The sequence below is a fragment of the Dermacentor albipictus genome, chromosome 1 (genome assembly GCF_038994185.2).
Source record: "Dermacentor albipictus isolate Rhodes 1998 colony chromosome 1, USDA_Dalb.pri_finalv2, whole genome shotgun sequence".
In the NCBI taxonomy this organism is placed as follows: Eukaryota; Metazoa; Arthropoda; class Arachnida; order Ixodida; family Ixodidae; genus Dermacentor; species Dermacentor albipictus.
The window spans coordinates 384,965,276-384,978,794 of NC_091821.1; the positions used below are offsets into that span (position 1 = coordinate 384,965,276).

A 13,519-nucleotide genomic window follows, 5' to 3' on the forward strand; every position below is an offset into this window, starting at 1 on the left:
GACATAAAATAGGCTGATGATGAAGTTGTACACAGAGGAAAATACAAAGGTTCTGACTAACCCTTTTGCCAGCAGAAAATGATGAACACGTGTATCATGTGAAGAGAAGCGAGTCAAGTTTAATATATTACATTTCTGGCTATGTGGTAAAAAAAGTGCATACTGCCAACCAAATGTCCTGATTGCATTGCCCACCTCTTGATCACAACTAAGCAAGTGCACTTGTTGGCTGCTTCTGCATTTGTGCAGTTCAAAGATCAAGGTGGTTTGTTGTACCCTTCAGTTGAACTTTTCATTTATTACATGCCTAGAAGATACTTTCACAGATTGTTTTTCTACTAATAATGTACACAGTGAAAGTGCTAGACCCTTAAGTATATTGGTTGCGCAGTGCACACAATGCTTGACACCCTGTGTCATCGACTTTTATGTCACAACCAGGCTCCACTTTTTTGTAAAGGGGCTGAACAAAGTGAACACCTCCAAGTGGAAGTCATCTAAGCACTTGAAGTTAAGCAGGCTGACTTGAACGCATGTTAAACCATTAATTTGACTCTTATACCAGCATCCCCGAGTGATAGCTGCAGCTTAACATTTGTATTGTGTGTACAGCACAGTTGTTCATCTGTATTGTGAATTTCTTTAAATCATTCAGTGGGCTTCGCTTTTCATATATTTCTACTTATTTAACCATGGCACTGCATGATACATGTTCATTTCTATTGTGCATTTCTGTATTGCTTTCTCGATTTTGTCATACCATGAAAAACCTTTTAATGTGTCTCTGATATCATTGTATATTTGTGTTGTACATTTGTGTATGTTAGCTTCTGTGCATTGTCTTGAATTGAAACATCTTGTTTATGTTTGATGTGCATTCTAATAGTATGTGAATTCTTGGCATCCTTATCCCATGGAACTGTGCAATAAAAGTTCTAAGGTAATGATTACCTGTTACAGTGTTTCTTTTTTTTTCGTCTGATCTGTCCATTGTGCGAATTTTAATGCCATACCAGTAAATATTAACTGCTGAAATGCGCACGGCATGCCCCCGTCCTTTCGCATCAGCACAAGAAAGCATAGGTGCATCACAGTTTTGGCTAAAATAGAGAAACAGTAAATTTCAGTTGCAAGAAAAGTTAGTTCAACTGAAAGGGCACGTCCTTAGTGCGAATAAATGAAAGAAGTTGCAGAAGTAGCATTTAGGGTGCACATGCTGCATAAGCTTCCATGCACGCCTTCCACAGTCGCCGATCACATCGCGACCGCTACTTTCGCCACTGCGATAGTCGCCCAAGGAGTGCAGTCGTTCCACTGCCCTATTCTAGTACACTGTAACCTGGTGCACAGGGGGAGGCCGGCAGAAGGCAGCCGATAACAAAGCAGCAACTGTGTGTACTATATGGAGAGGAAACGGTTTGGAACTGGCAGTCTCTCTTACATTTCACCGCTGGTGAGGCTCGTGTTCTGTGCTGTATCCAACATCTTTGCAAAGCTGTTTTTTTTTTTTTAAGTTTACGTACAACTTTCAGAATTAGCTGCTAGTTGACCTGGCGAAGAAGAAAACCCAGAATGACATCTGGGACCTCTTCAATCGTGAATAAATTTCTAAAAACAAGCTTCTGGCTCTTTCACATGCCGATTTCATTTCTGTTTTGGTGATATGGATTTCGGGTAACACAAATATTTCATGCGGCCCCTTGAGAGTTGCATAACTGAGGTTTTGCTGTATTATGGCACATTATAACGAGAATTGATAGCAGTTTGAAGCGACCAACACTGGCGAGTACAACATGCGCTGACATATGATTATGGCTACATTTCACCATTGCTAAGCTAGGTTTGGTGTTCTTACACAGAAATACGGCTCTTTTTCTCCGTCAAAACTTACAAGTGCGGTCTTGCACAACGGCAATACACCCACTACACTATTCTCAATTTTATTTAACAGTTGGGGCTGCAGCTCAGCACAGCCATACAAAAATGGGTAATCAGAAAAGGGCGTCCTAACCTTTGTTCCAGCAATCATGAAAGTGGTAACTGAAAAGCTCAAGAAAACAGTTACGGACTTTACTCACAGCACCTACACTGTCATAGTCTCTATGTCAGGAAACTAAGAATGCCTGAAGAGTTAAAGGATCTGGCTTTCGCAAAGCTGTATCAAACTAAGCTCTCATATTGTGGTGCGCATCCTAACGCATCAGTCACATTTTCCATACAACTTCTTAAGGGCTCTACAGTGGCCGCAGATGGATAAATACCTGGACAGAATATTCTGATTGGTGGCGAAAGTTTTCAAAACGAAACATGACATATACACACACAAGAGCAGAAGCCTTAACACACAAAAGTTTTCACAGCAGTTAAAAGCTTGGAATGAAACTTACTAATACAGGAAACAAAGAACTGCAAACAGCAGCCAGATTTTAGGTGGACGTCACAAAAGCAAATCAAACACCTGTCCACGGTTATGAATGCTGCGCAAGAAACAACACAAGTGGCTGTCTTACAATATATTGCAGCTTGCAAGGGGACATTTCAGAGGTCACTCAAACGTTAGCACATAACCGATCACACATCTAAAAAAATGCTTAGAAGAAATAGCGGATGTGTGCACCCACGAATTGGCATGTTCGAGCATTCAACAAATAATTTCAAGTCAAGAAAAAAAATTACAAGGGCTTTCATGCAGACGGAAATGATATGTTACAGGCAGTGATAGCCTGTTCAGGCATGTAGGTGCCTTTTGTTTTGACATGGCGGCCACATCTTACCTTATAACCATTATTTTAGCCCCTCTATCCTCATTTTGTTTGTTTTGTTTGTTGCTCTTGTTACAATGCTTATTGAAAGGGCATCAGCACTTTACTAACTGCTTATTCAGCAACAGCAACTCATTTATCAGCAGCAGCTGCTGCTTACCAGTCGCTTCAGCAGAGGCTGCACTGCATTTATAATCAGGCTCTTGTCTCCTGCAACCTCAAGACAACCCAATGACGGCTCAGTGATATTAGCAGATTCATGTCATGCTAACTGAACTCTCAAGGTTTCCTTGCTGCCTTACTGCCATGAATAAAAATATCTGAACAACAAAAAGGCATCACCCAAAGTTGAATGCTGTGTACAACCAAACATTGAAGGTTTCGAACAGAACATACCACATTCTTGCACAATATGAAACTGCCGCAAAACTGCTCGAAGATCAAAAAGCTAGCTCCTGTCATGCCTTATCTGTGTTTTGATGGCATTTGATGTTGGTTCACGCTGACATAATCCCCGAGTGTAACTGCATGTAGCAACCTGCCCCTCTCTTCATTAGTACTCATTCAGTTTATACTTCGCTCCGACTTGTTGCTGTATATATTTATGTATCTTACGTGAGCCAGATGTAAAATCCGGAAGAAGAGAGAAACACATGAAAGATGAAATATGCTAGTCACAATGCATGTTGTTAATTGGAGACACCCCATGCCGTCTACATAGTATCAGCATACAATGGTGCAAAAGTCACAGGGTCAGAGTAACAATTTTCAAAACAGCCATTCCCTTCTTCATGCCCAAACACACGACATGCAAAAAAATACCATCTCTAAAACCATTCTCATCCACAACAGGGTCCATGCGTCAATTTATGAAATGGAGTAAAATTGGAAAAGAGGCAGAAAGAGGCATGCCATTCTTTCTTTCCATGTTTTTTGTTTGTTTGTTTTTAGGTGAAATGCACGAAAGTTTCCCGCAGTGAGAGCAAGCAAGAGAGGCCCGCGCACCTTGTATATTAGCGAGCCAGGCTCGTTGAAAGTTCTAGCATTCTTGACGAGAAGCATCAGGTCGCGTTCCAGTTCAGCCAATGAGGTGTAAGTGCCCTCCTGGATGCGTGTCGCTATTATCTTCAAATCCACCGGGTCGGTGATTATCTTGTAATACTCCGGGTACAACTGCAAACAGCCAGACAGAGGATCAGGTCTCTTTTTCAAAGCCTGGGGAAGTTCCGGAGGATGCCTGTATTTTTTTTCTTCCAAGATGCCACACGGGCTGGTAAAAACCCTTTTGTAGCATACAAGAAAAATGCAGGAGGACTTGCATAGTGGCTTACTTTACATGAACTTATGCTTAAGCTTGGTGAAAGCTGTTAACAACTTAATCTTTCAGCATGCAGAATTTTCGCTGTGATCCATGTTGTCCAAGATGATAATATAGTTGACTTCCGTTAATTCGACACTGACGAGACCGTTGAAGTTGGCGAATTTATTCAGTAGGTTGAATTAAACAAGAGGTAGTAAAAATGGCAAAAAATAGCAAAACATGTTGCCTGATTAATTTTGCAGTATTTGCCCGATTTTAACATGCCCCCCCAAATCAAACACACATCCACATTTTATGGGTTCAATGTAAAAAACAAAAACAGAAATAACATTAGAGCTCCTAAACAAAGTATAAATCTAATGTGCACCCCATATTTTAGCAAAAAGAGAAACATAGAAAATAAGAAACTTTATCCTTGCTGAACGAAAATTGATTTATTCCTAGTGTCCATCATCACCACTCACAGACATCCCTTTACTGTTTTATGAACCACAGCACGTAGTGCTTCGTGTGGTCCATTGCGTATTTGATAACAATGTTTTTATCAAACAACTCTGCAAGAATTTCATATGGAATGGTGGCCCATACCTAGACTAACCAATTAGTCAGTCCGTTCTGCAACACATGCCATTTCCTGGAACGTCTTAAGACACAAGATGTGACTCATTGCTACTAGAATAGCATGTAAGATATCTTATCTTTTGAATGAGCTTTCGTAATCAAAGACTGAAAGCAGCACATTGTCGCCATCATGCTACATGACAACTTGTTCTATTGCCATCTTGTGATGGCAATGGTGATGAGGCTGGTTAGGCTGGCTCTGATGGTAGTAGGCTGTTGCGAATGCCACAGGCATGCACAGTGTAGTCTATCCGACTACACTGTGCAGGCAATTTTTGGACCAATTTACTCAGGAAAAGGATTAGAACCAAGTAGATACTGTAATCACTCATCTCGAACTACCATTTTTGCTCAAAAATCTTCCTCGGGCAGGCCGAAAATAGGCATCTTCAGTGAGAGATTGACGTGTGCTCAAAGCATTCACTGTCCCCCAAATGCCACCAAGACATAGGCAGTGCTGTTATTGGGGTCCCCATTGGCACACCTGTAGATGCCCACTAGTCAAGATGATTTCAGGACCAAATTAATTAAAGCTTGGGCCCATAGAAATGTATGGGTGCTGGTTGAAACCCTTGGTCTGGATTGAGTTAAATGAAAAATTGCATTAGCCGAAGTTGAACTAACGGAAGTCAACTATTCTACTGTCTAGACTAAGGTACTCTACAATGGCACAAGAAAAATCTTGAGCTTTCTTTACCAAGGTAAGACTAGGCTGCCAGGCTTGTTCACTTAATTGCACTTTCTTTTAGGCCCTATCATAGTCCTGACAGGATATCTGAGCGGATATAAGGTTGATATTAGCAGAATAATTAAAAAAGTTAAATGCACACCCCTGTTGAGGTTTGCACAGAAAGCAAGGCATGAAACATTATTTGAATATCCATTTCACTTAGTTCTTGAAGTGGTGCCAAGAGAGTGTAAAACACCAGTACTAGAGCTAGGAACTCAAATCTACGTGAATATGTAGTTCTATTTTAGCAGGCAAACTGATTGCAAACTGCAGTTTGTTGCACATTTTTAGGAATGGGCCAATACTCGAAGTTTTCAATACAAATTGAACATTAGACATTAACTATTTGCATTCGAAAAGGAACTATTTGATATCTTCGAATGTGCAAAGCTGACAAAATATCTTGCAACAAGTGACTGTTAGACACGGAGCAGCGCAATATGACAGGGACCAAGAATAAGAAGACACATACACAGCGACTCTATTATGAATCCAAACCAACTAGCCCGGCAACGTGCCCTAGCAACTGACTGTAATAGCCGGTCGTTGCTCTCCATCTGGCTAAACAAATTATCGCAAATTATGAGGAGTCAAGCAACAACAAACGTTTGTGAAGCAATGCAGAAACGAAATGAGTAATTCAACCTTTGCGCATTATATCATGGCAGAAGCATACATGACATCCTGTGATTTTTTGTTGTAGTCTGTCATTAAGTGTTGCTGACAGTCTAGTCATGCATCAGTTTTATCCTTTAGGCTGCAGCCAGTGGCGTTTTCCTTGCAACGGGTCCATTTTACATGTGTCTAAGGCAGACACGTCCATCAGCAGCTTTTTTCTTTTCCCACTTGTAAACTTTTGTCAGCAAACTACCGATTTAGCGTTTTTGGAAAGCTAGTCATACAGCAGCCATTAAGTTCTAGAAAACTTGTTTGCAATTAGGCTCCAAAGATGTTGAGAGGCTATTTGTGCAGTTCTTTATTGACAATTAGTGATTTTGAGTTTAAAGCTGATTCTTTGTCCTTGATAGTTAGCTGTATTTTTTGCACTTGTCAGTACACACACCTAACAAAAATAAATATTCCTGTAGTAAGTATATCCATGTGCATTTGACTATCTCATATTCAATACTTACTATTTATATTTAATCCCTATTAAAAAAGTTATTTACCCACTTCTGACATTTTTTTGCTTGACAGGGTGATCATCTGTCAACCCTTTTCCTTTCCCTCCTTTCTACATTCTGCTTCATTAAAAGAAGATAGAACAAGATAAGAAGCTGTGCAGGCAACAGACCAGTAATTTCAGCATTTCTCAAACAACGAGACGGAGGTGTATTGGACTGACACAAACAAAGTTTTGAGAGAGTGCATAGTTAAAGGAATTGTTTTACACATTCCAGCTTTGGCATGCACAGTGAGAAAAGCACACAAGCTTGTAGGCCAATTCCGTGACAATGGAAGTGCAAGTTGAGGCCAAGCTGTGCTGAGGCGCCTCTACAAGCCCCACATCAGAGCACTGAGCATATAATAAGCAGATGTCTAAAGAAAATGACAAATCAGATTCACATCCAAATTGACAATGCGCCTAATAAATCCCAAACAACATAGAGCACTGTGTGCGCCCCTGGCTATACATCTGTGCCAATGCACACGCAACAAAATCAGTATGTGTATGTCATACATGTCTTCCTTCTAGGGATGTGGGTAGTGCAGAGATCTACTTATCCAGATATCAATGTAAATGCCTGGATGGTTCTCACTGCATCCATCAGATGCTTGGGGATCAAAGTAAAGGCAAAGCTCAGGCCGCCAAAACTGTATTTTGTGTATGTACAGTCCAAAGTGGATGTAATGTTTGATCTGCACCTGTTCCAATTATAGACATGCACTTTCAACAATCACGGCCACAGTGAGCCTGCATGCTCTAGCCTTGCCTTGGAACTAGCCACAAGGAGCACATGATAATGTGTATTGTGTGGTTAACTGCCCTTACTACCATTAGTTAAATACAATGTTGAGATGTTAAGTAGTTGTGGATGCATAATCACACGCACACACATAATGGCCTATGTTGTCCATGCTTATTAAAGGCCAACTGCAATGAAATTTCACATTGGCTAAATCTGTTATGAGTGCTATACCACTGAAATACCCTGGGAAATCTGCAGGTTTGGTGACTGTATAGTTTAGTTGTTGTATAGCATAGTAATTGTATATAGCATCTAAGCAGACGGCATGTGCACCTGGTGATTGTTGCTATGACTTAAGTCCCAGTATGCCGCCTCCAAGATGTTTCAGAGCACCGAGGGCAACTGCAGGCACCATCATATCTTGAGAGGTCATGCCAAAGAGCTACATGTCTTAAGTTGTGCGTCAAATTACCACTCACATCAGTCAGTGGTAATGGCGGTGTTCTTTTTTTCAGTTTTCCTATCAAAAATGGAAATTTTTGCAAGCTTTCCATGACGCTTCCGCTCGTATTTCAAATGACAAAGTTTACACAGAAGCTCTTCTGTATCCATACTATATGATAGTAGGCTTTCTACCAGTTCAGAATTTCGTTGCAGTTGGCCTTTAAGCCTCACTTTGCACAGTGACCGCAATAAATGTGGTAAACTGCCAACAAAGCGCACATCCCCAAACGTTGCCCTTCTTATTTAAAGGGGCCTTGCCACACTATTTTCTTACAATCTGAGAAACAGACTGGAATACATGCAACTCCTTTCAATTATTGTATTCCCCAAGAAACTTTTTGAGAAGGAGCTAATAAGAACAGACATCTAAAGAGCCCAATGCTTATTTCCCCACTCCCCCTGAACACATCATCACTTCACAGCTGAGGTGGCGCCGATAGCCATTGAATTTCTCACTATATTACCTAGAGGGAAATCTGGAGCTGCTGCGCTGTGGTATACATGGGGATGCTCATATATTGTGACTTCGGATTGGCGCCGTTCTCAGAGAGCCAGGAGACCTTGAAGACAAGCACCATTCCGGCTGTCACAATGATTTATTTCCTATTAAAACAGCATGTAAAAGGCTGCTTTAGCTTTGTTATTATACAAAAAAATGTTTTGTTTAATTATGAGAACTTGTTATTGTACGTACAATTATATGAAACGTAAATAGCACCAGTGGGCCGCTAAAGTTGGATAACAGGCAACACGATTTGCGCATGCTTTGGAACAGTTCGCTGTCTGTTCTTGCTTTTCTTCGCATAGTTATGCATTGTAGGCAAGTAAACATAATTGGAAGCCCTATTATGAGTGCATGAAAGCCTTTTATGAAGACTTTACTTTAAGAACAAATTATTTATGTAGCCATATCCATGTTTTAGACAAAGCCTCTTACAACACCAGCCAACACAAAGCCTCGCAGAGACATATACCATCATTCCCATGACAGCCCAGCGCCCCTTAGGAAACTCCCATAGATGGTGGTGCCAGATTTACCTCTAGGTGTTATAGTGAGAAACTCTATGCCGATAGCAATACCCTGCCTATTCCCCCTTTCTTTTTTTGTCTCCTTTACACGGTGCACAAACAGTAACCCTTCAAGGTTGGCATCTGACATAGGTGCATGAGAAACAGGATGGGCGGGATGCATTAACTAAAGTCTCTTCCCTATATGCTAGAAGATTGCAAGGTATGCTGCATGGGTGAACTTTTCTCAAGTGATTCATGGTTACGTATAATCACCCAAAGGCTGGCATCTATGGGCTGTTACACTGGCTATGACATCATTGACAGCGACAAAAAAGAGGGGGCCTTGAAAGCCGCAGGAGAAAGCAGGTGAGCTATTATGAGAGATTATGCACTCCCAGCTGTATGCGGCAGGATGGCATTTTACACGCATGTTCATGGCAGCACTGTATACAGATTGTGAGTACCTTCTTACAGTGTTAAAAAGGCACTGCAGCACCCCTTTAAAGCACAGTTGCCTGTAGCTTCAATAACCGAAAATTCAGGCTCATTTTGCACTTGACTTTTGAGGAGTACATTTTCCGGATTCAAAGTGCATTTTTATTGGTTCTAGGGGCTTCCAACTTGGACCAGTACTACAGGCAATGAGAAGATAATTCTGGCTGTCCAATTCTGGCTGTTTCCACATAAAGCTTGAGCTTCTTATGGCCCACAAAAAGCATGTGCACAACCTTTCAATTAGGTTCGGGCATACAAATGATTTTTGTAAAGTGGACACCTTAAGCAAAGCTGAGAATTCACAGTGTTTTAATGACTGAATGCAGGGCAATAAGCATTTTTCAATGTGACTAATCAGCTATCCAAAAGGTGCATACTATTGCATTGTATCAGGTTATTTGCAATTTTGTCAAACAATTAAAGTTTTGTTTTCAAGAAAACAAGAAAGAGGGCCAGGTACGTATAAGGAATGTGATGGCACAAAACCAAATGCTTTGTTAGAAATGGGAAAACGGGCACACAATGAAGACATGAGGAGCAATCTAGAGAACATATAGGCATGCAGAGGTGGAAGATTATATTTCTTTAGCCGGAATTTTGCATGCTTGACAGCATCTTGATTAGATCATATTAATTAAATCAAATTTTAGCGACCTTTTCCCCACCCCAAGCTTGCCCGAAAATATTAAAAACTGCTACTACTTCTTTTTTGTTGTTGTTGTTGCTGCCTGCTCCAATGAACTGCACTTTTTAGGTGAATATGTTCCAGTAAGACAATATTTAAGTTAAATATCTTTGGTATTCCCTAATATATTGCAAAACAATTCAGTCTTTACAATCAATAAATGGGATGAGTGGCAGTAAAAGCAAAAATCAATGAAACTATTAAGCTAGTGCGTGCACTGCTTTCCACATATAAAGAACGAGGCCAGATTCTCACTGCGATCTCATTTTCTGCTCCATTCTCCAGCAGATATCAAATATTGACATCAAAATATGTTATCTTGGCAAAACTTGAACGATACATCAATAAAGAGCCGGTAAGACACTAGCTCTAGCACAAAGGCATGAAACCCTTGATAAGGCAAGGCTTTATGCACCGTGTGTGATGGCGTGTTGTTACCATGCCTTTATCAGAATAGGAAAATTGCAAACAACGTAGAGCTTAACTTTATAATGTTAAGATTAGGTTCCTGCCTAAGGCCCTTGACTTAGTGCCCCTAGATTAACGCTTCTGAATATGGCAAATTTAGACCGTGTCAATATTAAAATAATGTGATTAATGAGATCAGGCTTTCTGCATGTTTGGCTGCTAAGCCCCTGCTCCTGCAATTGACTTGCTGGATTGCATACCATCTGGCATAACACTTGCCAAATGCTGTACCTTCGACAGAGAAATTTCTAACAGAGTACCACGTCCCTCCAATCTGACCCAAACAATATTTCCACAATGTACGTTGCTTGGTCACTTTAACTCAACATTGGTATATGTTGGTACTAGATGAAATAGATCAGCATTCAAGGGACAGAGGACATGCAGAGAACTATGATCAGGAATCTTGCTTTATTAATAGAATTTTATAACATGCGAGTATGTAGCATAAATTTGGCCCAGGATAAGCACACACAAAAAAAATGGTATACCTCCGTCTAAATAATACAGTGGATGAAAAAAGAAAAGATGGAAACTTTGTAGATAACAGACGAGAAAAAAAAAATATGCCCAAGCCTTTATTTCAATAATTGAGAGGCCATGAAAAAATAATAATAGTAATAGTATACTAAAATATAAGAGCAAGAAGTTCTGTCTACGAATGGAAACCAACATGCAAAAGGATGCTACATAAACAAAACACTACACATTATTTACCCTTACAACAGACCTCTAGAGGGCGTCCATAACTTTGCCCTGTGTACTTAACAATAGGCTCACCTTTTCTTAACCAAAGTGAATGTCAAGTTCATAGTTCTCACCCTTAGCATTTGTTGAGTGGTCCATTCAAGAGTGATAACGGTTCCATATTCTCCCATGTTCAAACACTCTGCTATCACTCGACTAGCATGTGATATTACCCGCTTATTTTGTTTCACTTTTTGAAGGTGACCATATTTCACTGGATCATCACTGTATCGTTTTGTCAAGCCTTTGGTTTACTTGCCATCATGATAACGTGACAATATAACTACAGGTCCTCTTCACAGAGCAGACTGATGCAGTGTAGTCAAGTTACATGTTCACACATATTATTCCCCCTAATTTCTGTGATTTAGCACCTCAAAACACAGCCTATTGCCAAGTTCCATGAGCATTAATTATTGACATACTAAAGAAAGTCGAGTTTGAACTTTTTCTTTTACTTTATTCAAGGCTTGCCACTTGGCATAATGGTTCTGCATGTACTCTGCAGAGACTTGTGGTGTGTATGAACTCAAAAAGGGTAGCAGTTTCGCCTGAAAGGCAAAGCATCAATTGCGATAGCAAATTAGTGGACAGCTATACAAACTAAGGATATTAGTTTTATCGGCCACATAAAATTGTAAACGGAGGCATGCTAACTAAATGAACAAGCATGGTGTCACATGAACACAAGCAAATATGAACACATCTCACTTTCTGCACTTTCCGCAGTTTCTGCAGTCATCTCACTTGATGACTGCAGAAACTCCCTGTCGAAAAGCTGGAGTGAGGAAGCACGGCAGCAGCAGTGAGCAAATTGACCTTCACGCTGCGTCCCCCACAACGCAGACTAAGCCACAGAAACACAGTGCGTGGCAGGCTGTGTCCTCGTCGCAGATGGCATTCAAGATACAGCGGCCTGGGCAGGCGCATGCGGCCACCCGGAGTAGAATGCACCCCCCCTCCCTATCCTCCCCTCGGAGCCTCACGTGTGACGGAATACGGCACACTTAATTCCTGCTTCCCCCCTTGGCCTTGCATGTGTGAGACTGAGTCACGATCACCAGCACACCATCGCATGCTTTCACTTGCACATGCAGCATACGGCAAGCGGCGAGGTTTTTATCACCCTTGGATTTGATACGATACCTCACGGCAACAGCAGAAATTAACCTGGAGTGTCCATACAATTGCTATTGCAATAAAAGTGTTTCGTGGTATCTATTATTGTGTTCCCAGCAATCACTGCTAACCAAGTAAAACCTATACTAGGTAGCATGCATCAGTTCCCATCACTGGAAAGGGACAGAAATGACCATTTTCAAGTACAGGTGACAACCGCTGTAAGGGCCACCCTGGCCTGCAGCCCCATACCAGCAACTTCTTCCGCACCAGTGAAGTGACAGGGGAGGGGGTAGACACACGGTGGTACAAGAGTGTGCGTCCTGTAGGAGGGAATTTTATTAGTGATGAGTAGGAGGAAGGGTAATCAGTTGTGTGTACCCCTGTTGGTCAGCAGCAGTATCGTAGGAGCTCCCTGCATGGCCTTTAATTCAATGCACTTCGACACAGGCATCTTTATTGGGTGGGTACTTCATTGCGGACTTCCACTGCCTTGTGGGCCCTTTTAAACTCTTGAATGACTGCTAAAAGGTCTGTGAAAACATCTACACTGTACATAGCTTAGGTATGATAGAATGGTGTTGGGGATGGCCTGAAATTGCAATACCAAAAACCTGGCTTTCTGTTATGTTCAGGGCTGGTGACCACAGGTGAAACCATGTGTTGAGGCAAGAAATCATGTGTGTCTGCGATCTAGTATGATAGCAGCGTCCCCATAGAGGTTACAGGCATTAGTGCTTTGTGAGTCGAAGGTGAAGTACTCACCAGTAATGTGACATACCCTGCATTGCCACATTGCAATTTAAGATCTATGTTCTGTTAGTGCTTAACGCGGGCGAAACCCCAAGAAGGCATTCGCTCAAGCAGGTTGTCAATGAGAAGGCCACAGGGAAAGGGCATGTACAGCGCTAAAACAGCCAGAATAAGCTGCAATTTTAGTCTGCATGCTTTTTCACACTGCAAAATTAGCTCCATTATTGCATTTTGCAGGACATCTTCCTGTAAAATTGGCAGTGTAACAATGTGATGTAGTGCTGTAGTTGTGTGCATAGCAACCTGATAACGATTCTCCAATCGAGCATACTGTGCCAAAGTATGTTTCCGAATTTATCGTGGTGTCGAAGGTGCCAAGCAAAACACAAAATT

General features: G+C 41.3%; 1 protein-coding gene across 9 annotated transcripts in view; it reads right to left on the reverse strand.

Annotated features, from left to right (window-relative positions):
• Window positions 1-13,519, reverse strand: part of polybromo (protein) — a 111,670-nt gene that overhangs the window by 77,599 nt on the left and 20,552 nt on the right. For 8 of the 9 annotated variants that reach the window (XM_065432462.2, XM_065432459.2, XM_065432455.2 and 5 more), the window contains exon 7: window positions 3,768-3,935. The exons of the other annotated variant lie outside the window; for it this stretch is intronic. In XM_065432462.2, coding sequence (XP_065288534.2) covers window positions 3,768-3,935 — 168 coding nt within the window. The remainder of the gene's footprint in view (window positions 1-3,767; window positions 3,936-13,519) is intronic. 9 annotated transcript variants of the gene reach the window in all.